Here is a 27,596-nt window from a genome sequence, read left to right as displayed (position 1 = left end):
CTGATTTCACTGTATTATGCAAATATGCAGTGACAAATATCACAAGTGGACTGGTCACCGGTCAGTGCCATTGACACCGGGAGCTCCCAGCATGGAGGATCGATATGACTGGAGACGCCGCTGGAAGGCTTGTCCGTGGGCAAACTAGAGATCGGGGGGGCTCTATCTCTCTATCCAAGGGTTCCAAAGTTTGACCCTGGCCATCGATTACACAACTGATGAAGTCAATTAGAAGACGGCTCAAGGTAGGAACCTTGTTTGTTTTGCTTTTTTGTGTGTTTTTCTTTGCTGCTGCTGCTTGTGTTGTATGCTGTGTGTGCACTAATGCGATTCAAATCTATTGCTGTTATTGTGTTGTGTACTGTGCACTAATGTGATTCAAGCTGTTTCTCTATTTGCCGTCATTTTGGGACCCAATGACTGGGTGGCAATGCTCATTGACTGCATGTGCCTGTTTCTGGCTCTGGAATGGAAATCTGATGTGAATCTACAGTGTGTCTGTTGTGTGTGTTGTGGTTGTTGTTGAAGGTAGTGAGTTGTGACAGGACCTGTATGTGGCTCTTGGTCACTTCAACTAGCCTTTATGTGTGTGAGTTTGCTACTTCCTTTAAAGTAGTTTTTTTGGCTTTGATATAACAGCCTTCACTTCCAACGCTTCATTTTATTTGGAAAGACATGATGTGGACAGTATGTGTGGCTGCTGTTGGAGTTTGTGAGCCGTGACGGGGTGGCTGTATGCTCACAGGGGGCTTGAGCTCCTGCCCTTTTACCTGTCTGTAAAAAGTGCCCTCTCTCCCCAGACCATGAATGCAGCATTTACTATGGTGAAAGAAATGCAAATGCCCTCCTTTCCATGCCGTACCTGAAGGCAGCATTCCAGAGAATTGCCTTTTTCCAAACTGTCCTGAACTTGAATGCAGCATTTTATGCAGTGGTGGAAAAAGTATTGAAAGTAAAAGTATCAATACTGCAAATGTAGAAATACTCTTACAAGTAAAAGTTCGCGATTCAAGATTTACTTGAGTAAAAGTGCCAACGTATTGGTATCATAATGTACTTACAGTACCAAAAGTAGAAAGTTCTCATTATGCAGAATGTCCCATTTCACAAGTTTTCAAATGTATAAAATGTATACAAATCTTATGAATCTTTTGATCTACAAGCTCATGCGTCGCATTGCGACACATGGTGAGCTTGTAGATCGGCTATTTTCAAATGGCCGAAATGTATGTAGGGCTGAAGTGGGTAATGCATGTTTTGTAATAATAATCAAAATCTACAAAGTAACTAGTAACTAAAGTTCAAATAATTGTAGTGGAGTAAAAGTATAATATTTGTCTCTGGGATGTGGTGGAATAGAGTACTGAAAATTGGAAATACTCCAGTAAAGTAAAAATAGCTCAACATTGTACAGAACTTGAGTAAATGTACTTAGTTACTTTACACCACTGATTTTATGTTGAAAGAATTGCCCTCTGTGTAGAAATCAATGCTCTATGCCGCAACTCCAGTAAAGGCTTGATTATACTTAGTTGAGCGCGGCGTTGCACACAGAGAACAACTGATCTACAAGCTCACAATGTGTCACAGTGTGACACGTAAGCTTGTAGATCAGCTATTATCGGTCTCTAAATGTAAATAAAACAATCTGGTGACGTTTAAGCCGCAGCCCCCTCTACTATTCTCGGTTTTGATTGTGAAGCGTAGGCCTGTCACAATTATAACGGAATCACCTGATCACAATTGTTTCTAAGAGTTAATCGTCAGAATCGTTTCCATTCGTCTGTATGAAAACATCTGTTGAAAATCTTTCCTACATTTTAAATAAAATGGAAAAAGAAAAATTTAACAAGTAGTCGATCTACAAGCACGTTGTGAGCTATTTTAGCTTTTTTTTTAAAAGTATACTTGAATATATGACCTGATTTGACCATACATTATACATTTTGATCATGGTACCATCGTTGTCTGTCATTTATTTGTATATTTAAGTTATTTCTCATATCGGTCTTGTTCAATTTGTGTTTAGAAAAGTCTAATAGGCAAACACATTTTTTTATATTAATCTAATGTTCAATGGCAAAAAACATAATTATATCATTAATCGCAAATAGTTGTATGAGAAGTAATTCAAAATATCAAAAATATCAAAAATAAAATATCATAATTGGGACAGCCCTAGTGAGGGGTACATTGTAAAGTGTTTTGAACAGTCAAAGTCCACTGTGAGATAATAAAAAACGTGTGTGTGTGTGTGTGTGGGTGGGTGGGTGTGTAATTGCAATTACACACACACGCGCGCCTTGCAATAGTTCAGTAGTGTCATAGCTACGCCCATTGCCAGACTACTCTGAGAGAAACCAGGACACAGAGAGGTTGTTATTCTGTCTCTCCTCACTGACGACACACAGAGACGGACGCTAAGATTTACCTTCAGATCAAACGCAACTTCCAGAGAGGACAGCCTGTCTGTCCACAGCAACAGGAGGGAATACTGACCCAGACCACTTGAACCTGCTGCTTACGCTGCTGGACTTTAACAAGAATACAGGATTCAAACTGAAGGTATAACTACAGGGAACATTCTGGTGGAGGGAGCGTTACCACCACTGACTGGCTGATATCCTGGCTTGAACGGAGTGTTAGTAGCTTCACTCAGAGACCAAATGGCCTTCATACAGGAGAGACATGAGAGAGCTTCAACAGGGTCTGAGGTTCTCTGCAGTCTGCATGCTGAGAAACTCAAACGGTTCTGTCTGGAATGTCAACAGCCAGTGTGTGTTGCGTGTCGAGGTTCTAAAGACCACACCGACCACAGATTCATAGTCAGACCCATCGATGAAGCACTTGATCACAAGGAGGAAGTCCAGAAATCATTGAAGCCTTTACAGGTGAAACTGGAGGTCTTTAATAAAGTTAAAAGAAACTATGATCAAACAGCAGAACACATTCAGTTCCAGACTCAGCACACAGAGATGCAGATTAAAGAACAGTTTAAGAAGATGCGTCAGTTTCTACAAGAGGAAGAGGAGGCTAGAATTGCTGCACTGATGGAGGAAGAGCAGCAGAAGAGTCAGATGATGAAGGAGAAGATTGAGGGCCTAAACAAAGGCATATCAACTCTCTCAAACACAATCAGAGCCATAGAGGAGGAGCTGAGAGCTGAACACATCTCATTCCTGCAGAACTTCAAGACTACAATGGAAAGAGTCCAGTTCACACTGCAGGACCCAAAGCCGGTCTCAGGAGCACTGATAGACGTGACCAAACACCTGAGCAACCTGGCCTTCAGAGTCTGGGACAAGATGAAGGACATTGTCTCCTACACTCCTGTCATTCTGGACCCCAACACTGCCCATCCAGAATACATCCTGTCTGATGATCTTACCAGTGTCAGAGAAAGAGATGGAGATGAAGAAATACAGCAGCTTCCTGACAACCCAGAGAGGTTTGACTACTATGGCTATGTCCTGGGTTCTGAGGGCTTTAACTCAGGGACTCGCAGCTGGGATGTTGAGGTTGGAGACAATGCATGCTGGTCAGTAGGTGTGTTAGCAGAGTCTTACCGGAAGGGAGGCAGAGGGGGTCAATTCTGGAGACTGGGGCTAGATGAAAGTAAATACATAGCACGCTCCTCACCAGGGTCAGCAACCGTTCTCTCAGTGAAGCAGAAACCCCAGAGGATCAGAGTCCAGCTGGACTGGAACAGAGGAAAGCTGTCCTTCTCTGATCCTGATACTTACACACACCTACACACCTTCACACACACTTTCACTGACACACTCTTTCCATACATTTTCATTGGTCAGATTGGTGGTTCTCTGAAGATGTTACCAGGGAAGGTCAGTGTAACAGTGGAACCATGTAGTTAGACATGATGATGATGATTATGATGACGATCATGACAAACTAGAGTCTTTAAAGAGTAATACCTGTCAATTTTAGAATCTTTACGATTCTGTTGTGGTCGAAGACAGTCATCATGAAACGATAACGAAGACCTTTATTGAGCGAGGTAAAGTAAAGTACTGTAGGAACGGCATGATGGAAAGACATCACAGTCGACACAACACCATCAGTCATTTGGAACAGAAACATATAAATACATAAAATGCATATCGTTGCTGTCGGGCAGAAACCTCTTATCTCCATATTCTAACTTTCGTGTTTTTTCAATTCATTATCTATTTTTGGTAGGTAAATATTGCATGATTTAGTGTTTTATATTGCGTTGTTTATAGTATCTCCATATTCTAACTTACGTGTTTTTTCCTTAAATTAACGCCCTACTTGATCATACTAAAGCGTCACACAAAAGTTTCCAAAGTAGCAGATCTACACGCTCGAAACGTGGTGCGAAGCGACGCGTTTTGAACTTGTAGATCTGCTACTTTTGCTGTTTTTGAATTTGAATCCTGAAAAGTAACAGTTTTGGACATAATGAGGTTTCCACCCGACAGAGACGATATAATATGTCTCCTAAAGCAACACTCTGATCTGTGATGTCATCATCATCTACACCTGATTCTAACCCTGTGGGCCCGGGGCCCACTGGTGGGCCATGAGGATATTGCAAGTGGGCCCCCAAATAATTTGCAAAACACAAAGATTTTATTGATAATTTAACATTCATATTTAAAAAAAAAAAAACATAGTATTTTTTCTTTAAAACCTTCAAAAATGTGTTGGCGATAAATTAAACTTTAAAGGGATAGTTCACCCCCAAAATGAACTAAAAAAAAGGTTATTTTCCTATCGATTAGTCACCCCATGGAGACTTGAATTCATGAAGATTTGTTTGGTTTTTGTCGCATTCCTAAGCCAATCATTTGATAACCAGCGGCGGCTCGGGATAGGAGACTCAAAGGGTCAACTTTGAGTCTCCTACCGGAGACATTAGCGTCTTTCCGCCGGTCATCAAATTATTGGCTAAGGAATGAGACAAAAACAAAAAAAAAATCTCCATGAATTCAAGTCTCCATGGGGGTGAGTAATCGATAGAAAATAAGTTATATATTTGGGTGAACTATCCCTTTTAAGTATACTACATTAGTTCTTCTGACCCAAGCCGCGACACAATCAACTGATAGATCATTAAAATAAACGTGCTCTGAAAATGCATTTAATTTTGAAGAGTGTACTAAATGGAACCAAATGGACCTGTAATAGTAATAATGTTAGGGAGTCAGGTTGCTTTACTATAACATATTAGACTAATAATATGATACTTTTGCTGATGTACTTCTATACAGTTTACTCATAAAATATAGAATCACCACGTTGAATACATCTCAAAAGGTTTCACTGAGCAATTACATTCATTATCTCTTTTTTTGTGGGTAATTAGGCTGTTGCATGATTTTTAGTTTTATTGTGCTGTTTTCTAGTAACCAATCATAGTGATATTCTTTAACATTAGAATGTATATTAGTTTACATTGTTGCGTTGATCTCTGTGTGTTCTGAGCCCTGTAACATGAATGATCCTCTGATTGACTCAGTGTGTGTTTTTACTTTTCATGGATGTTTTTTTGTAACCGAAACATGTATCTGTTCCCACTTTACACCTTACACCTTCCCACTTTACACCTTTTTTTTTTCCTCACTGTGGATTATTAAAGAATAACATTTTTGCATCTGCCAAACCTCTGTGGACATTGACTTTGTTATGTTGGTGTGTGAGTGTTCCTTTAGTCTTCTTAGTGTGTTGAGTGACAGGAAACTGAGGGCAGAAAGACATACAACACATGACTCTGACTGGAATCAAACCAGAGACATTGTAACCACATGGTCGTCAGTCTGTGACTATTTACCAACCAGTGACTGTTCACCAACCAGTGTTCCACATTCATTATCTTTTGACATATTCTTCTGAGACATAATCATTCTGCAATAGGACTAGGGATGGGGATCGTTAATTTGTATCAATTTTGATTCCTTATCAATCCAACTATCGATCCTTTTCTATTGTTGGTAGTTGTTGGCAAATTGATGCTAATCTGGGGCACTTTATCACTTTTATAAAATTTTTTACGTTGTGACCTTTTAAACCTGCTATTTCTGCTTTATTTATTTTTTAAAATGTTTTATTATTGCACATCGTCTCTGTCGGGTGGAAACCTCATGTCCAAAACTGTTACTTTTCAGGATTCAAATTTAAAAACAACAAAAGTAGCAGATCTACAAGCTCGAAACGTGTCGCTTCGCGCCACGTTTCGAGCTTGTAGATCTGCTACTTTGGATACTTTTTTTGTGACTGTAGTATGTTCAAGTAGGGCATTAATTTACAAGAAAACACAAAAAGTTAAAAACAATTTAGATAAGAGATTTCTGCAACGATATATGCCCTGTTTTGGCCATAATACATTATTCATTTTGATTATTGGTATAGGTCATTGTCAGTAATTTATTTGTATATTTACGCTATTCGTCATATCTGCCCTGTTCAATGTTGTTTATTGTTTAGGCGTAGGCCTGTCACAATTAATACAAAATCACCTGATCACAATTATTTGAGTCAATCGTCCGAATCGTTTCCATTCGTCTCTATGAAAATCATCTGTTGAAAATATTTCCTACATTTGGAATAAAATAGAAATAGAAAAAAAAAATGTAACATTGCAGATCTACAATCGCGTTGTGAGCTATTTTAGCTTTTTTAAGTATACTTAATAAATTATTAATTTTGATCATTGGTACCATCATTGTCATTTCTTTGTATATTTACGTTATTTCTCATATCTGTCTTGTGCATTTTGTGTTTAGAACATTAATATAAAAAAATCAGTTTGCCTATTAGACTTTTCTAATGTTCAATGCCAAAAACATGATTATATCATTCATTAATCGCAATTTGTTGTATGACAAGTAATTGTAATCTAAAATATCATAATTGGGACAGCCGTAGTAAGGCGTACATTGAAAAGTGTTTTGAACAGTCAAAGTCCACTGTGAGATATAAAAAAACGTGTGTGTGTGTGTGTGATTTCAATTACACACACGTAGGCCTTGCAATAATTCAGTAGTGTCATAGCTCCGCCCCTTGCCAGACTACTCTGAGAGAAACAGAGAGGTTGTTATTCTGTCTCTCCTCACTGACGACACACAGTGACGGACGTTAAGATTCACCTTCAGATCAAACACAACTTCCAGAGAGGGAGGACAGACTGTCTGTCCACATGCAACAGGAGGGAATACTGACCCAGACCACTTGAACCTGCTGCTTATGCTGCTGGACTTTAACAAGAACCAGGATTCAAAGTGAAAGTCAACTTCAGGGAACATTCTAGAGGAGGTAGTGTTACCTCCACTGACTGGCTGTATTCCTGGCTTGAACAGAGTGTTTGCAGCTTCACTCAGAGACCAAATGGCTTCCAAGTTGTCTCATCCAGAAGATAATTATTCCTGTCCTGTGTGTTGTGACATCTTAAAAGATCCTGTTCTCCTGTCCTGTAGCCACAGCTTCTGTAAAGCCTGTCTGCAGGAATGGTGGAGAGAGAAGGTAATAAAGGAATGTCCAGTTTGTAAGGAGAGATATTCAGTGGATCCACAGGAGAGACACCAGAGAGCTTCAACAGGGTCTGAGGTTCTCTGCAGTCTGCATGCTGAGAAACTCAAGCTGTTCTGTCTGGAATGTCAACAGCCAGTGTGTGTTGTGTGTCGAGATTCTAAAAAACATACCGACCACAGATTCAGACCCATGGATGAAGCTGCACTGGATCACAAGGAGGAAGTCCAGAAATCACTGAAGCATTTACAGGAGAAACTGAAGGTATTTAATACAATTAAAACAAACTATGATCAAACAGCAGCACACATTCAGTTCCAGACTCGGCACACAAAGATTCAGATTAAGGAACAGTTTAAGAAGATGCATCAGTTTCTACAAGAGGAAGAGGATGCTAGGATTGCTGCACTGTGGGAGGAAGAGCAGCAGAAGAGTCAGATGATGAAGGAGACGACTGAGGGTCTGAAAAGAGACGTATCAACTCTTTCAAACACAATCAAAGCCATAGAGGAGGAGCTGAGAGCTGAACACGTCTCATTCCTGCAGAACTACAAGACCACGATGCAAAGAGTCCAGTTCACACTGCAGGACCCACAGCCGGTCTCAGGAGCACTGATAGATGTGGCCGAACACCTGAGCAACCTGACCTTCAGAGTCTGGGACAAGATGAAGGACATTGTCTCCTACACTCCTGTCATTCTGGATCCTAACACTGCCTATCCACACTACATCCTGTCTAATGATCTGACCAGTGTGAAACGTGGTGAGAAACAGAAGCTTCCTGACAACCCAGAGAGGTTTGACTACTTTGGCTATGTCCTGGGTTCTGAGGGCTTTAATACAGGGACTCACAGCTGGGATGTTGAGGTTAGAGACAATACAAACTGGTCACTAGGTATGCGAGCAGAGTCCACTCAGAGGAAGGGAGACATAATGGGTAAATTCTGGAGAATAAGGTTAAATAAAGGTAAATACGCAGCATACTCTTCAACAGGGTCACCCACTGATCTCTCAGTGAAGCAGAAACCCCAGAGGATCAGAGTCCAGCTGGACTGGAATGAAGGAAAGCTGTCCTTCTCTGATCCTGATACTAACACACACATACACACCTTCACACACACTTTCACCGACACACTCTTTCCATTAATTTACACTGATCAGATTGGTTATACTCTGAGGATGTTACCAGAGAAGGTCAGTGTAACACTGGAACAACATAGTTAGACATGATGATGATCATGACAAACTAGAGTCTTTAAAGAGTAATACCTGTCAATTTTAGAATCTTTACGATTCTGTTGTGGTCGAGGACAGTCATCATGAAACGATAACGAAGACCTTTACTGATCCCGCAAGGTAAAAGAAAGTACTGTAGGAACAGCATGATGGAAAGACATCACAGTCAACACAACACCATCAGTAATTTGGAAGGGCCTCAAGTGGGCCCTGATCCAGAAAAGGTTGAGACCCTGATCTACACCGTAAAATCCAAGCGTTACTTTAGCACTCAAGTGTGTAAAATGGAACCAAATGGACCCTATGATCCCTAACAAGACATAATTATCATCTCCAAAATCCAAGTATTAAATTAACTTTGAATAGTGTACTAATTGGAACCATATGGACCTGTAATAGTAATAATGTTGGGGAGTCAGGGTACTTTACTATAAAATATATTGGGCAAATAATATGATACTTTTGCTGTTGTACTTCCACACAGTTTATTCATAAACTATAGAATCACCACGTTGAATAAATCTCAAAAGGTTTTACTGAGCAATTATATACATGATCTTTTGTGGGTAATTAGGCTGTTGCATGATTTAGTGTTTTATTGTGCTGTTGTCTAGTAACCAACCATGGTGGTGTTCTCTAACATTAGATTGTATATTAGTTTACATTTGTTGCATATTGATCTCTGTGTGAGTTCTGGGCCCTGTAACATGAATGATCCTTTGATTTACTATCTTGTCCCTATAAATAGGACACAGGTGTTTTAGTGTTTGTACTAGTACTACAGACTGAGGATGTTTTTCTTTAACCCAAAAATGTATCTGTTCCTTCTTTACACCCTTTCTGGTAACACTATGTATTTGTTTCTCACTGGATCATTAAAGAATAATATTGTTGCATCTTTGGACATCTGTTATGTTGGTGTGTGAGTGTTCCTTTAGTCTTCTTAGTGTGTTGAGTGACAGGAAGCTGAGGGTAGAAAGACATACAACACATGACTCTGACTGGGATCAAACCAGAGACATTTTCCTCTCTGACTCTTTACCAACTAGTGACTCTTCACCAATCAATGCACCATATTCATTATGTTTTGACAAAATATTTGTCTGAGATACAATCATAGGGATGGGTATCGTAAATTTGTATTGATTTTGATCCATTTATTGAGCCTACTTATTGTTCAGATTCGTTATCAATACCACTATCGATCCTTTTCTATTATTGGTAGTTGTTGGCAAATTGATGCTAATCTGGGGCACTTTATCACTTTAATAAAAAAAAGTGCGTTGTGACCTTTTAAATCTATTTCTGATTTTATTTTGAAAGTATAAAATTTTTGCATATCGTCTCTGTCAGGTGGAAACCTCATACGTCCAAAACTGTTACTTTTCAGGATTAAAATTCCAAAACAGCAAAAGTAGCAGATTGACAAACTAAGCTCAAAATGTGTCGCTTCGCGCCGCGTTTCAAGCTTGTAGATCTGCTACTTTTGACACTTTTGTGTGACTGTAGTATGATCAAGTAGGGCATTCATTTACAAAAATACACAAAGTTAAAATATGGACATAAGAGGTTTCTGGAACGATGTATGACCTGTTTTGGCCATAATACATTATTCATTTTGATTATTGGTGTCATTTGTTTGTATATTTATTTACGTTATGTGTCATATATATATAAATATATATATATATATATATATATATATATATATATATATATATATATATATATATATATATATTGAAAAGCCTAAAAGGAAATAGATTTTGTATTTATTTATGTTCCAATGCTCAATGCTAAAAACACAATTGAATCGTTAATCACAATTATTAGTTTGACAATTAATTTCCACCCTCAACTTTCATGTACGGTAACGGGACAGCCCTAGTAACTTGTACATTGTTAAGAGCTTTTAACTGTCAAAGAAGTCCACAGAGATTATTGCAGCCATTTTGTTGTTGTTGTATGTTGTGTACTATGTGATTCAAACTATTCCTCTATTGCTGTCATTTTGGGACCCAATAACTGGGTGGCAACGCTCGGTGACAGTGACTGTTTCTGGCTCTGGAATGGAAGGCTGATGTGAATCTACAGTGTGTCTGTTGTGTTGTGGTTGTTGTTGAAGGTAGTGAGTTGTAACATTATGTGTATGTGGCTCAAGATCTTGGTCACTTCAATTATCCTATGTGTGAGTTTGCTACTTCCTTCAAAGTTCAAGCTAGAGGCTTCTTTTATTAAATTCCTTCAATTCCAAATCTTCATTTTATTTGGAATTGAAGACATGGTGTAGACAGTATGTGTGGATGCTGTTGGAGTTTGTGAGCCGTGACGGGGTGACTGTAATCAGGCACATGCACACATACCTGTAGACATCACAGGGGGCTTGAGCCCCTGCCCTTTTACCTGTCTGTAAAAAGTGCACTCTCTCTCCAGACCATGAATGCAGCATTTACTATGGTGAAAGAAATGCAAATGCCCTCCTTTCCATGCTGTACCTGAAGGCAGCATTCCAGAGAATTGCCTTTTCCAAACTGTCCTGAACTTGAATGCAGCATTTTATGCAGTGGTGGAAACGGTACTCACATTTTTGTCAATACTGCAATGTAGAAATACTCTATTACAAGTAGGGGTGGGACGATATGGGTACCTCACGATACGATATGTATCACGATATTAGGCCCACGATAACAATATATATCACGATATCTGAAAATGCCGATATATTGCGATATCACGATATATTGCATGAAATTTCACCAACGATATATCACGATATCTGAAAATATCGATATATTGCGATATCACGATATATTGCATGAAAATTCACCAACGATATATCACGATAGTCCTTGTATTCAATTCATAAACACATAAAATAGCACCAAACAGTTCAAAATCATCATTACACAAATACAGAGTAGGAAAAAATTTTTTTTTTTTTTTTTAATATCGATATTTTTCGGGAGGATATCGATTATTTATCGCGGGAGAAAGTATCGCGATATATCGATATATCGATATATCGTCCCACCCCTAATTACAAGTAAAAGTCTACAATTCAAAATTGACTTGAGTAAAAGTACAAAAGTATTGGTATCAAAATGTACTTACTGTAAAGCACTCATTATGCAGAATGTCCCATTTCACAAGTTTTCAAATGTTTAAAATGTATACAAATCTTTTGAATCTTTTCATCTACTGGATCGCCTATTTTCAAACTGTTTTCTCACTCAACAGTAAACAAACCAACAAACAAACAGTATAAGCGTATACACAGGGTATCTGCACATTACTAAAGTGACACATTTTAGGACTTTTAAGACCGTTTTAACCATTTTACCAAATTGGCCAAATTGCCATATTTTACATAAGAAAGGGGCAAACATTGTGAAAATAGAAAAATAGAAAGATAAATCTACAAGCTCGCAACACCTCACAGTGTGAGGTGTTGGTAAATGACGTTCATTGCAATGAATTGACCATACGTCCATTTTCTGGTCCAGTGTATTGTAACTGCTTCTGATGAGCAGGCAGGTGACCTGCCTCCACTGTTGGTGTGTGAAAGGGTGATTGTGAGGCGTAGGCCTGTCACAATTAATACACAATCACCTGATCGCAATTATTTGAGATAGTCGTCGGAATTCTTTCCATTCCGTATGAAAACATCTGTTGAAAATCTTTCCTACATTTGAAATAAAAAAGAAAAATGTAACGGAAGTAGCAGATCTACAAGCGTGTTGTGAGCTATTGTAGCTTTTTTTTAAAAAGTATACTTGAATAACCTGATTTGCCATTGAACATCATAATTTTGATCATTGGTACGGTACCATCATTGTCTGTCATTTCTTTGTATATTTAAGTTATTTCTCATATCTGTCTTGTGCATTTTTAGAAAAGTCTAATTGGCAAAAAGATTTTCTTATATTAATGTTCAATGCCAAAAAACGAATTATATTATTAATCGCAATTAGTTGTATGACAAGTAATTATAATCTAAAATATCATATTAGGGACAGCCCTAGTGAGGCGTACATTGTAAAGTGTTTTGAACAGTCAAAGTCCACTGTGAGATAAATAAAAAAGACGTGTGTGTGTGCGTGTGTGTGTGTGCCTTTCAATAGTTCAGGAGTGTCATAGCTCCACCCCTTGCCAGACTACTCTGAGAGCAACCATGAAACAGGGAGGTTGTTATTCTGACTCTGCTCACTGACAACACACAGAGACAGCCCGTAAGATTCAGATCAGACACACAGCTTCACATGAGAGAGGACAGACTTTCTTGACAGACTCTTTCTACAGCTACAGGAGGGAATACTGACCCAGACCATTTGAACCTGCTGCTTACGCTGCTCGACTTTACAAGAACCAGGATTCAAAGTGAAAGTAAACTGCAGGGAACATTCTAGAGGAGGGAGTGTTACCACCACTGACTGGCTGATTTCCCTGTGTGAACAGTGTGTTTGTAGCTTCACTCAGAGACCTAATGGCTTCCAAGTCGTCTCACCCTGAAGAGGATTATTCCTGTCCTGTGTGTTGTGACATCTTTAAAGATCCAGTTCTCCTGTTCTGTAGCCACAGCTTCTGTAAAGCCTGTCTGCAGGAATGGTGGAGAGAGAAGGTAATAAAGGAATGTCCAGTTTGTAAGAAGAGACATTCAATGGATCCACCCTGTAACCTGGCGCTGAAGAACCTGTGTGAGGCCTTCATACAGGAGAGACACCAGAGAGCTTCAACAGGGTCTGAGGTTCTCTGCAGTCTGCATGCTGAGAAACTCAAACTGTTCTGTCTGGAATGTCAACAGCCAGTGTGTGTTGTGTGTCGAGATGCTAAAAAACACACCGACCACAGATTCAGACCCATCGATGAAGCTGCACTGGATCACAAGGAGGAAGTCCTGAAATCACTGAAGCCTTTACAGGAGAAACTGAAGGTATTTGATAAAATTAAAACAAACTATGATCAAACAGCAGCACACATTCAGTTCCAGACTCAGAACACAGAGATGCAGATTAAGGAACAGTTTAAGAAGATGCGTCAGTTTCTTCAAGAGGAAGAGGATGCTAGGATTGCTGCACTGTGGGAGGAAGAGCAGCAGAAGAGTCAGATGATGAAGGAGAAGATTGAGGGTCTAAACAGAGACATATCAACTCTCTCAAACAAAATCAGAGCCATAGAGGAGGAGCTGAGAGCTGAACACATCTCATTCCTGCAGAACTACAAGACCACAATGCAAAGAGTCCAGTTCACACTGCAGGACCCACAGCCGGTCTCAGGAGCACTGATAGACGTGACCAAACACCTGAGCAACCTGACCTTCAGAGTCTGGGACAAGATGAAGGACATTGTCTCCTACACTCCTGTCATTCTGGACCCCAACACTGCCCATCCAGACCTCATCCTGTCTGATGATCTGACCAGTGTGAGACGTGGAGAGAAACAGCAGCTTCCTGACAACCCAGAGAGGTTTGACCACTATGGCTATATCCTGGGTTCTGAGGGCTTTAACTCAGGGACTCACAGCTGGGATGTTGAGGTTGGAGACAATACAAACTGGTCAGTAGGTGTGTTACCAGAGTCCCGTCAGAGGAAGGGAAATGTAGGGGGTCAATTCTGGAGAATAGGGCTAGATAAAGGTCAATACACAGCAGACTCCTCATCAGGTCCACTCACTGATCTCTCTGTGAAGCAGAAACCTCAGAGGATCAGAGTCCAGCTGGACTGGAACAGAGGACAGTTGTCATTCTCTGATCCTGATACTAACACACACTTATACACTGACACCGACACACACACTTTCACTGACACACTCCTTCCATACATTTACACTGGTCATGATGGTTCTCTGAAGATGTTACCAAGGAAGGTCAGTGTAAAACTGGAACAACGTAGTTAGCATGATGATGATGATGATGATGATGATGATGATGATGATGATGATAAAGACAAACTATGGAGTCTTTAAAGAGTAATACCTGTAACTTTTCAAATTCATATTATTGTGTTGTGGTCGAGGACGGTCAACATGAACAAGTGTCTCTCTAATCTGTGATGTCATCATCATCTACACCAGTGATTCTCAAGATTTGGGCCATGAGGATTTAATTGATAATACAACTTAATACAAAACATTTTTACAAATCAAAACAAATGTCATGGTATTTTTTATAAAAACATTGTGATACCGATATATTTAAATGAATGTATAGTACGTTAATCAAAGCCGCAACACAATCGATTGATTGATCATTAAAATAAACAAGTTCTGATGCAGCCCACCCATAGATGTGTGGTTGAGAACCACTGATCTACACAGTAACACCAAGTGTTAATTTAACTATGAGTGTTGGAACCAAATGGACCCTATGATCCATAACATGACATACATATAAGCTACAAAATCCAAGTGTGAATTTTACTTTGAAGAGTTTTACAAAATGGAACCAAACAGACCTGTAATAGTAATAATGTTGGGACTTGGGAGTCAGGGTAATGTACTATAATAATATGATACTTCTACTTCTGTACTTCTACACAGTTTACTCATAAAATATAGAATCACCACGTTGAATACATATCAATCACTTCTTTAGGTAATTATTACATGATTTATTGTATTAAAATGTGTTGTTTTCTAGTTTCTAGGTGATGTTCTTTAACATTAGATTGTATGTTGCATTGATCTCTGTGTGTGTTCTGAGGCCTGTAACATGAATGATCCTCTGATTGACTATCTTGTCCCTACTAATAGGACACAGGCATGTTTTTACTTTTCATAGCAGACTGAGGATGCTTTTTGTAATCTGTTCTGTTCCCACTTTAAATCCTTTTTGGTAGCACTCTTTATTTTTGTCTCACTTTGGATCATTAATAAAGTTTTTTGCATCTGCCAAACCTCTGTGGACATTCACTTTATGTTGGTGTGTGAGTGTTCCTTTAGTCTTCTTAGTGTGTTGAGTGACAGGAAGCTGAGGGTAGAAAGACATACCCATGACTCTGACTGGAATCAAACCGGAGACATTTTCCTCTCTGACTACAATAATTCTTTAATATGAGTAGGGATGAGGATCGTTCATTTTTATTGTATATATACCCTTATTGATCCTGCATATTGATCAGATTCCTTATTGATCCCACTATCGATAATTTTCTATTATCGGTAGTTGTTGGCAAATTGATGCTAATCTCGGGCACTTTATCACTTTCTTAAAAAAAGAAAGTTTACAATCTCTGTCAGGTGGAAACCTCACGTCCAAAACTATTACTTTTCAGGATTCAAATTCAAAAACAGCAAAAGTATCGGATCTACAAGCTCAAAACGTGTGGCTTCGCGCCGCGTTTCGAGCTTGTGGATCAGCTACTTCTTATACTTATGTGTGACTGTAGTATGATCAAGTAGGGCATTAATTTACAAGAAAACGCAAAAAGTATAAAAACGCAAAATAATATGGAATATGGAAGGTTTCTGCAACGATATTATGACCTGTTTTGGCCATAATACATTATTCATTTTGATAATTGGTATCGGTCATTGTCAGTCATTTCTTTGTATATTTACGTTATTAGACATATAATTTTTTTTCGAAAATCCTAAAAGGAAATAGATTTTTCATTTATTTATGTTCCAATGTTCAACGTCAAAAACACAATTAAATTGTATGACAATGAATTGCCACCCTAAACTTTCATGATCGGGACAGCCCTAAGGTGTACATTGTTAAGAGCTTTTAACACATTGGGTGCCAGAGGTTTATTAAAATATTATACGTTGAGTGCCAGCATTTCTTCCATCCACTTGCGTTATACATTTCGTGCTGTGAGAAGCCCCGACGCGGAAATGCATGTAAACAAAGCGTGCGTGCGAGACGGCGGAGGGTCCCGACTAACGCCTGGAACAATAATATTTCCAACGCGACCCTCCATTGCAGCGTGATCGCCGATCGAAAACGGCTCGTTTCCTCCACATTAAAAAGAAATTGAGATATTAAGCTTTTAATCAAGGAGATAACATTGAAAACGCCGACCGGAAGGATTTTTGACATGGAGCCACATCCAGCCTCTTCTTCTCAGAAACTGCTTGGGTGATGTCAGAGTTTCGTTTTAGCGCCCCACGTGGCCCACATGTATAAAAATAGAATTGGGTCAAAAACGGTCCGGACCGTTTTCGGCACTTCTCGTTTGGACCCTCAAAAACGGTCCGGACCGTTTTTGGCATTCAATGTGTTAACAGCAAAGTCCCCGCTGAGATTATTGTGGTCATATTGTGTTGTATGCTGTCTGTGTACGTTGTACCTCTATTGCTGTCATTTTCGGACCCAATGACTGGGTGACAATGCTCGGTAACAGTGGCTTATTCTGGCTCTGGAATGGAAGTCTGATGTGAATCTACAGTGTGTCTGTTGTGTTGTGGTTGTTGTTGAAGGTAGTGAGTTGTGACAGTATGTGTATGTGGCTCTTGGGCACTTCAATTATCCTATGTGTGAGTTGGCTACTTCCTTTAAGTTCAAGCTAAAGGTTATTTTTCCCCAATTCCTTCAATTCCAAATCTTCATTTTATTTGGAAACAAGATGTAGACAGTACGTGTGGCTGCTGTTGGCGTTTGTGAGCTGTGACGGGGTGGCTGTAATCAGGCACATGCACACATACCTGTAGACTTCACAGGGGGCTTGAGCTCCTGCCCTTTTACCTGTCTGTAAAAAGTGCCCTCTCTCTCCAGACCATGAATGCAGCATTTACTATGGTGAAAGAAATGCAAATGTCCTATGGTGAAAGAAATCCAAATGTCCCCCATTCCGTACCCGAAGGCAGCATTCCAGAGAATTGCCTTTTCCAAATTGTCCTGAGCTTGAATGCATTATTTTATGTTGAAAGAACTGCCGTATGCCGCTTCTCCAGTAAAAGCTTGATTATAGACCACAGAAGTCTGACATCACTGTCGCTAGAGGGCGCTATCCCACTGGGTCACAGCGTTATTTTTTTTATTGGATTTCCCATAGTAGAATCTGGTCTTATATGGTGTCATATAAGAACTGTATTAAAAAAATAAACAAACCACCCCAGCGATTTTAGTCACATGGATATGAAGCATCAACTGATGGTGAAAAGGTACTCATTTATCCTCAAATGTAACTCAGTATCATAAACGACACAAAGTAGCATACCTGACAAAATCGGCAGGGGTGGTTTGTTTATTTTTGGAACACAGTTCTTAGATGATGCGATCTAAGATTCCCCTATGGGAAATCCAATACAAAAAATAACGCTGTGACCCAGGGGTAGTGGGAGCAATGTCAGGACTTCGGTACTCTATACTAGTTGAGCACAGGGTTGCACACCAAAAAAGCCGAGTTCACAACGCGTCACAATGTCACAAGCTTGTAGATCAGCTATTTTTTAGCTATAAATGTGAAAAAGCCCCTTCCCTACTCTATACATCCCTGACTGTAATAGTTTATATGATTGACTTGGTGGCAACACCTCTGTCAATGTAGGCCTTTTCCTATGACCTGTTGTACCTTGGTATTCCCTCTCTGTGCCTTCACTATCACTGTCACTACTTTCAGTTGCATCTTTTTGAAGTGTATGAACAGCTCTTGGGGGGGTGTTGTAGGTCTAGGAGGCTCACAAAACAACATAAAAATACAAATAAATGATAACTAGGATTAACATCCAAAACCTGTGTTTTTAAATACTGTGTTATACCTGTCACAAATGTGACCATTCACAAACGTCAGGAAAGAGAGACACCATGCAGGGAGAATTGTATAGTTTTCTTAATATGTATTTTTCCCCTTTAATTTTCCAACAAAAATGAACACAAATGTTACAACCAATAATTCTGGGCCCCCAAAAAAAGGAGTTCAACTTAACAAACTGAACAGACCTCAACTGCACAGCATGACTAACATAACCAAAATTAGACATGAGGGGAACATATATTTTTTCATTCATTCAACCTTTATTTATTTTCTCGGGATACATTGAGGGCAGCGCCCTCATTTTCAATGATGCCGAGATTACAGAAGCATAATACAACAGTGTAAATAATAATGATGAATAAAAACAACAGGATAGACAAGTTATGTATGTATGTGATATAGTGGGTGATCAGATCACTCTTAACACAAAGGGGAAAGACAAAGAATAACATTTAGACAGACTACAAATAACTACAACATAACATAGCACTAACTGCTATTAACAGATTACATTAAAATGCAACTGAAATACCAACAAAATTCTTCAAACATTCTTCAAAATCCTAATAATAAACTCAAACTTATAAACAACTGCCCCTCCCCATATGCAAAGGGAACATGGTGCAGTCCAATTACCCAGCTCCTTATAAGCAGATCTGAAGCAGCTAGTCCTTCTTTCTTTGGCCAGCCATATAAACTCAAGCACTCATCCGAAGTAATCTCAATGAGAACTACATACACTAAATACAAATCAAATGACTCCTCATAAAACAAACTTGACCCTAACAAAGGTTAACTATATATGTGCATCACAATCAGTAACCTTTCCATCAAACTTGCAATAAACAGTATGTCATTTAACCGGTTGTATAGTAATTTGTGTTTATGTATTGCTGAAAACAAATATAAACAAAAAAATGAATAAACCAAATAAGAGAAGTGTCCACCCATGTAGATCATCATCAGTAGTAGACCCTTTATAGAATGCATGTACAAAATATGTTAGTTTAATCTGTTAAATAAGGTGTGTTATTTCATACATTTGTAGACGTCTGAGTATGCAATGCAAGTAAGGTAAGTAAGCCTTGCCGAGCCATGTGGTATGACCCCGACCTCCCAATCTCAGGCTTGACCTCTACCCACAAGGCCACTGAGCTGGTTGTAGAGGTGCAAGCATAGACTGTAAAGACATATGGACTCAGGGGACCCATTGGTTTCTACAGACCAGTTTTGAAGCCTATTACAATCAGAACAATAAACATACATAGCTACAGTGATTAAGTGTCTGCTGAACGGCATTCATTCCCTCTACAACTTCTGTTGTAGAGGGCAGCTATAGGTATTTTTGTGTAAGGAAATGATCCTCTCTTTATGAAGCTAATTGTGCACCATTGGTAACCTTGGGATAGTCTCCTTTTATCATTGTCAGGAAGTAAAATGGCAATGTGTAAAATGATTATGTTCTCTACATGCTTGCAGTAATTGCAGTGCCTTCCAATCTTCTTGAATCACAAAGTAGACCAACTTATTACAATTTATAAATAGGCATTTGTCAGAACTTACAGTGTAACAGGTTTTATTTGGGATAATAAGATTCCTAGAATTAACAAAACCATTCTACAGGGGAGAAAAACTGATCAGAGCTCCATTGACTTCCATTTTAAAATCAAAGTCAAGTCAAATATTTCTAAAAGTATAAAGAATTATGTGAAAAAATAATACATAGTGGAGTTACTTGTGTGGCCTACTGGCGCACACACACACACACACACACACACACACACACACACACACACACACACACACACACACACACACTCACACTCACACACAGGGTTAGGTTTCGCAAGCCCAGGATGCTGCGTTCCTCAGTCCTCCCCAGTAGCAGTCGAAACAGCTGTCTGCTGCCACTGAAACAACACAATTAGAACGCTATAAAACTGTACCACAGACACACTTTAGTTACACCAAGTGATCCTACAAAGGATTACATTTAGTTTTTAGTTTATGCAAGTTCCTGGATGTCACTAAAGATGGAGAAAACAGGGACTCATCATATGAATCTTGAAACATCTGTAGACAAATGCCACTGTCTCTTAACTTAAACCTATATACTTCATTGGCCATGGTCCCCAGGGGTCTATACTTGGTCCCCTCCTTTTCCCCCTCTACTCTTTGCCGAAAATAGCCGATTACGGTTACACTATGAATGTGCACGATTCGGCGAATCATGCATTGTGGCATTGTGTGCATTATGGAGTGCATTATGGCATGCCCGGAATTGTGAGGCTAGTGTTTATGTGGTTAACTACATCAAGGTTAGAGTATATATTTTTTAAATAACTGGTTAAACCTTGACAAGACACTTAAATGATGCGCACTTTTATATTATTTCCCTGCTGGACTATTTTAAACAGCAGCATAGACTCACATTTTGGAGGGAGCCATTCAATGCTGTGTCTCCTCCTCACTGACAGTGGAGTCTTCAACAGTTTTCTCTCCACCCACTGCAACACAACACAGACATCAATCATACTGTCCAAATGTAGGTAACCAATGAGAAGGAGAGGATCATTAAGTCATTACTAGCCTTGAAATGTACAGTCTTATTTAGTTTTTTTTTTTTAATGGGAATTGGCTGAGAACATGCTGCAAACTGACACAACACAAGCAACTTGAGAAACTGCAGGCAACGCATAATGGTACAATTTACAAATGTACTTGTTTGCCACTTGCTTGCATCGTGTGTCAATTTGCAGCATATTGGGCGCTCTCAGCCATTGTATTATTAACTCTACTCTGTGATGTCATCAAGAGACACTACTGTAACTGGGTCTGTTCCACTGACAGCAAATATAAGGTAAAATAACAGACTGACACTTTTTGAGTGCATTCACACCAAATGATGTTCACCCTCAACAGTCAGTTTACAGTGCATTCCCGGTACTGTACGAGTGAGTGACAAATAAACCCCTCTTGATTAGGAATCTGTGTCTGATTAGGATTCCTAATTTCTTGTCAATAGAAGTATAAGCATGTAAAGTGTGAATTTCATTTCAGTTTTTAACATGGGGGGGATCGAATAACAGAGGAAGTAACATCAGGATCAGAAAATGTTAAAAGAATAGCATTGACCTACTACATGGAGGAAGTACATTCATACTGTTTGTCCTTTTCCATGGAAAAATGGAGTCTGTTTTCTTTCCATCCTCTGCAACACAACATAGACAGTGGATGTATTGACAAGAGAAGAAAAAAAAGAGAGGCGTCACAGGACTACAGTATTTGATGAACTTTAAAGCACTGTGTTGTAGCAAAGACATTTGATTACTTTTTGGATGAATATCGCTGCTCCATCTCCTTATTGGTAGCTGGTGGCCGGCTGCTGTAGAGGTATATCCACTCTCTAAAAGACAAGACAACTATTTATCATCTTACTGCCTATTCTGAGAAAGAAAAACAACAGACGATCTGGGCTCTCGGGAGTAAATTATTAATATTTATTAAAAAGCAACTGCCAACTGTCTATTCTATTTAATCTATGTCATCCTACTACTGACCAGTCATTTGAGCTGATGCAATGCAATCCTCATGCAGTTTCTCTAATTCAGTCTTCAGAATACATATCTGCTGAGCTACAGTGATAGTTTGAAGATATATTTAGCCTACATTTTGATGATATTTTTTGAATCTCACCAAGCCGTGTGTTTTCAGAAATGACCCCTTTCCATTCCTTCTTGTTCACCTTCTGCTCTGCTTCTTCATGGCTGCACTTCAGTTCTCTCTCTTTGTCACTCATTGCTTGGCACAAGTCATTCAGTTTTCTCTCTTTGTCAACAATAGGTAGAAGTTATATTAGGCAAGTTCTGACAAACAACCGTAACAAACAAATGGCAACTGTGAATCATTTTATTCTGTTTTTCGTAAATCAGTCTAATTTCCTTACATATTCACTCTAGGGTCACAGGTACATTAGCTAAGTTGACAGAATATAAAAAGTGATCAGTAGAATCTCACCAACAGGAATTGTATCACTGGTAACATCATCCCACCCTTTCCTCGGCTCTTCTTTTTGCTCCACTTGTTTGTGTGTTGCCGTCTGTAGTTTATTATTTTCCTTCAGTGGATGGACGTTCTCTTCTAGTCTCTTGTCTCCGTCTAACAGTCTCTGGTTATTTTCCCCCAGTTCATTCTCTCTTTCCTTCAGTTGTACTGTGATCGTCGCGTTGTGCTCGGTCTGCAGCGTCCGTGAGCATCGTGGGTGCAGTAAAGCCAGGAAGCGGGCCATCCTGATGCAGGTTAGGAATAGCATACTGCTGGTGTAGAAGAGCAAGACGGAGAGCTTGCAGAGGATGCCGTCGAATGGGCAACTCTGGTGGAAGAAGTAGAACACACGTAGCAGCAGCAGCAGCGTGAAGATGAACAGCAGGTTGGACACCACCAGGTTTATCTTGTATGTCGTGGTCTCATTCCGCATCTTCAGCGAGCAGGCAAAGTTGTAAATGGCCATCAGGTCGAGCCCCACCACAAACACGACGTTGAAGTCCATGCTATACATCGGGTATTTGCACTCATCATCTTTGGTGACACTGTCTCCCCATTGCGGGGGGCGACTGTCTGTCAGGGCAGCCATATTGTACATTATATATGGTGGGAACAAAGAGGCAGAGAGGGGTGTCTGTTGCGCAACAGAGAGTGTAGTACACAAGTCAATAGTGCAAGTCACTTGGCATGATCCACTGGTCTTTTCACAGAGCAGAAGCAAGGGTTCGGGCATTGTGTGTGAAAGTGTTTTTTACCGTTTCTGTTTAAAAAAAATAATATATATATATATATATATATTACATTTATATATGGCATCCAAATAAACATGCTTATTTTTTCCTTTCTCAAGTAAACAGACATACATAAAAATAAAATTACGCTACACACAAACCATATCTGTGGAGTGGATTATTTATAAATGATTAACACCAGAAGAAGTCTTCATCGCCGTTCTCTTGACTAGGATTGCCACCCATGAAGGTTTTTCCTGGATTGTTAATGGATTTTGGTCATCTGTCCTGAAACATTAATAAATAAATAAAATCAATTCCAGGACACAAAAGGAATTATTCATATTTGACATGTACAAACCACACTAAGTAGCTAAGCACCATACAAATAAAAAAGCGGTCTAAATTGTGGTCAACACAAACAATATTTTTGTAGAACATTAAGAGTTATGTAATATTATGTGGCCTCTTTATTGCATGAAACATATTCCTCTATAAAATATAACACTCCTCTATAAAATAGAGGAATATGGGCTAACTTAAATGTAAAATACATGCTAGAAAAGGAAATAGGCTACATTAATATAAAATAGTAATGTTTAAATTATTAATTGTTTGTGTTCTAAAAAATAAAATAAATAAAATCCCTGTCAATTATGGCCTCTCTGTCGCATGAACCCTATTTGTTCAGTTAACTCTAAAGAATGAGATAATAGGCTACATCAATACAAAATAGTTATGTCTCAATGTATTGTTTTCAATGGCAGTTATGTGGTCCTGAAAATAATAATCCCAATTAAATATGTATATTACTATACTGTCATATATATTTTCCCCCAAATCCTTAAAAAAAAAATCAATGACAAAACTACCGAATAATGCAGTTATAAATCAAAAGTGTGGAATAACAATCAAAATGTAAATGCAGTTCAATGTCAATCTTAATGCATGCTGCATCTTTAATATGATTACCACTAATCTATTCCAAATTTATTGAGCAGGTGTCCAGGACTTTTGCAGGATTAAGGTGACAACTCTTAGTTTTATACTAACTGCAAGCCCTGTGCAAATTAATTATATATCTGTATGTAACATGTCACAATCCTCCATATTACCTTGCGATATGAGACAGATGCGGTTCCCCAGCAGCGTAGTTAGAAGCCATTTCAGACAACATAAATGATCTGTGCTGCACTGCACAGGTCAACTTACCTTTACTAATCACTTTTATGTACACTACTCACTTCCTCTTCCCACGTCACAACAACCCATGGATCGGGTTTTATTATTATTCCTCTTTTTCTTCCTAGAGGAAGGTGACTAAAGGTCAGGTGACTGCTGACAGTTGTATTCTCTATCTATTTCGACCTCACTGTCTGACGTATCGAGTCCAAATGCCAACATAGTAGTCATGCCCACAGGACCCGGGGAGGCGGTCTCACCTATAAACATGCCAGGTGAGGACGGCACCACCTCTTTGCCTCTCTCGCCTTATTGAAGAGACCAGCATGGTAGGACGTGTACAGTATATTCAATTTCCCATTAAAACCACTTTTGCTTATTGTTTTCTACTAGTTTTTCACACTCACTACTTGAAACCCATTCACTTTGGTGCAGGTTGTTGTGTAACATAACATTGTCAGTAAACTTAGTGTTTACTGACAATGTTTTCGCTTCCTGATTATGTAATCAACAGAAGACATTAGTTAGTCTTAATCATCGATACGTGCACGTACGTAGATACCTGCATCGGCCGATATAGTGACAGGGGCATGAACCTGTCAGAAGTTGCTGAGCCATGTACAGTATTTCGAAAGAGCCTGTAGCTCTTACCCCAATCCCCTAGCACTGCCAGTAAGCTGTCTAGATGTTAAAATGACACCAGAAGTGTTTTCAAGTGTAATACCCCTTGAATTTCACTTTAAAACATTTCTGGGGAGGACACTGATGGCCTACAGTGGTTAAGTTGAATACCATATAGGCTCTAATCCCTGACAGCGAGTTGCGGGTTTGATTCCCGAGCCGGACGGCCTTTGCTGTGTGTCACTCCCTGTCTCTGTCTCCCTGTTTCTTGTGACTCTTCACTGTACTATCCATGGGCAGAAAAGCCACAAAAAGAATCTTTAAAAAATAGTTTTTCAGCTGCTTGGTTACATTTTTTGATATTCATGAGATCAGACACATATTCAGTGACTGCTGATGACCAAGCCCTCTTCACTCCAATTTATATCTAGGCTCTTGTTTAAACTCAGAAAATACGCAGACGTTGTACCTCAAGCTTTGACTCACAGTCAGTCGTCCCATGTTGCAATATTCCCCTCTCATAATTACAATAACACCAATGTATTTGGCTCAAAATCAGATCCACATACACCTTTGGACTCACTCTCATTTTCCATGTCAAACCTAGTCCCAATTTATACTTTATCGTACAGCAAAAGTAAACGACCTATGAGCTAAAAGGGCCACGGATGACACGTTGTGAGCTGTTGTCGACTATTTTCGGTCAGCTAATCCACCGTACGACCAAACGTAGGCATTACCCTTACACTGCAGGTAGAATGGGACTGACCTCCGTGGACTGACTGGTATAATTTCTAATTGTATTTCCCTCTGAGTTTACCCTACAATGTCCTAGATTAGATTAATAAGAAAAAAGAAAAAACAACATTGTCTACAGGAACATTTTTCAAAGCATACAGAAAACGGATTGCATAGGCCTCTATGGACATCCATATGTCCTGACATCAAAGTACATTGGCTAAATAACTTCACATAAAAAGCATCACAAACATCAAAAGACAACAACAACAACAACAATGATTAAAAAGCAAAATGTCAGGTCTTTCACAGGACCCAAGAATGAGGGCAAACTTTCCGGACACACGTCATCTTTTGGCCAATAGAATGATGAAAGTGATTTTGACCCAGTATGAGCTTGTAGATTGGCTATTTTTGGTGTGCGACACACCTCAGTGGCTGCGGTTACATGGGCAATATTCATTAATTCAGAATGAACTCATTCCAAACAGATCTTTTGATTATAATTTCCTGTTTCATGTCAAGGACAGGTAAAGAAGATTGTTCCTCCATCACAGGCTCAGATCCTCGGAGCGTCCGTTCTCCAGGACAAGTCTGGGCTTAACCATTACAGTATAAGCTTATTAAATGATGCTATAGAATATGAATCATACATTTTTATCCTGCAGGAGCGAGCGCTTCTCAGCACCAACCGTGGCCGACGCATACAGAGACATAAATAGACTTATGCAGTCTTTGAATTAAAGTTTCACTGCATACAATATTTTATGTTAAATATAATTAAAAAAAATGAGATTTGATGGGTAATTTTTGGCCAATTCTGACAGCACTACTAAGCGTGGACATGTGCAAAAGAATGCATGCATTCCAAACAGAGAGGAGCATTCGGAATAAAGTGTTTATTTGGTAAATATATCCCGATTCAAACGGTATACCAACCCGAATGAAAATTAATTCCAATCAGACCGGAATGGAATATTCTATTCCAATTGAGGTGTTTAAATGAGCATTTTTATTCTGAATGAGCAGTCATTCCGAATATAAGTGGAATATTCCTATCCATGTAACCGCAGCCAGTGTGAGATTTACATCGGCATTTACAGATTGGTAAATGCATACCAATCTGCATTGAATTGACCATACGTCCATGTTCTGGTCCAGTGTATTGTAACTGCTTCTGATGAGCAGGCAGGACTTACATGCTGCCTCCACGGTTGGTGTGGGAAAGGACGATTGTGAGGCGTAGGCCTGTCACAATTATAACGTAATCACCTGATTTTGATTTTATTAGACGTTATACAGGAAAAGCACATGTTACATCATGTTCATCGGAGAAACGTCAAGCATACAAACACAAGAATTTCCATTGTGGTCGTCAGAATCATCTATTGAAAATCTTTCCTACATTTGAAATAAAATAGTAAAAGAAATGTAACAAAAGTAGCAGATCTACAAGCGTGTTTTGAGCTATTTTAGCTTGTTTTGTTTTTTTAAAGTATACAGTTATTGAATAGTACTATGACCTGGCCATAGTACGTTATACATTTTGTCATCTCTTTGTATATTTAAGTTATTTCTCATATCTGTCCTGTGCAATTTGTGTTTAGAAAAGCCTAATAGGCAAACAGATTGTTTTTATATTTATGTTCCAGTGTTCAATGCCAAAAACATCGCAATAATTTGTATGAAAATTAATTATCAACTAAAATATCATGATCAGGGCAGCCCTAGTGAGGCATACATTGTAAAGTGGTTTGAACAGTCAAAGTCCACTGTGAGATAATAACGTGTGCGTGTGTGTGTGTGTGTGTGTGTGTGTGTGTGTGTGTGTGTGTGTGTGTG

General features: G+C 39.1%; 2 protein-coding genes across 2 annotated transcripts; both read left to right on the top strand.

The window, feature by feature from the left end:
- Positions 1–7,869: 7,869 nt before the first annotated feature.
- LOC308096626 (nuclear factor 7, ovary-like) lies at positions 7,870–9,596 on the top strand (the record flags this gene model as incomplete). Its single annotated transcript, XM_080444038.1, has 1 exon — positions 7,870–9,596. One exon carries the CDS (start codon positions 7,870–7,872, stop codon positions 8,728–8,730), a length of 861 nt encoding a protein of 286 aa, XP_080300164.1. The 3' UTR covers positions 8,731–9,596.
- Positions 9,597–12,958: 3,362 nt separating this feature from the next.
- On the top strand, positions 12,959–15,572 carry LOC308096820 (E3 ubiquitin-protein ligase TRIM35-like). Its single transcript, XM_080444290.1, has one exon. It carries the CDS (start codon positions 13,226–13,228, stop codon positions 14,633–14,635), a length of 1,410 nt encoding a protein of 469 aa, XP_080300416.1. The 5' UTR covers positions 12,959–13,225; the 3' UTR covers positions 14,636–15,572.
- Positions 15,573–27,596: the final 12,024 nt, after the last annotated feature.

The sequence above is a fragment of the Gymnoscopelus braueri genome, assembly GCF_963280865.1.
Source record: "Gymnoscopelus braueri genome assembly, chromosome: 12".
Lineage (NCBI taxonomy): Eukaryota > Metazoa > Chordata > Actinopteri > Myctophiformes > Myctophidae > Gymnoscopelus > Gymnoscopelus braueri.
The sequence above is the reverse complement of the archived record's forward strand: the minus strand, read 5'-3'. Positions and strand labels throughout refer to the sequence as shown.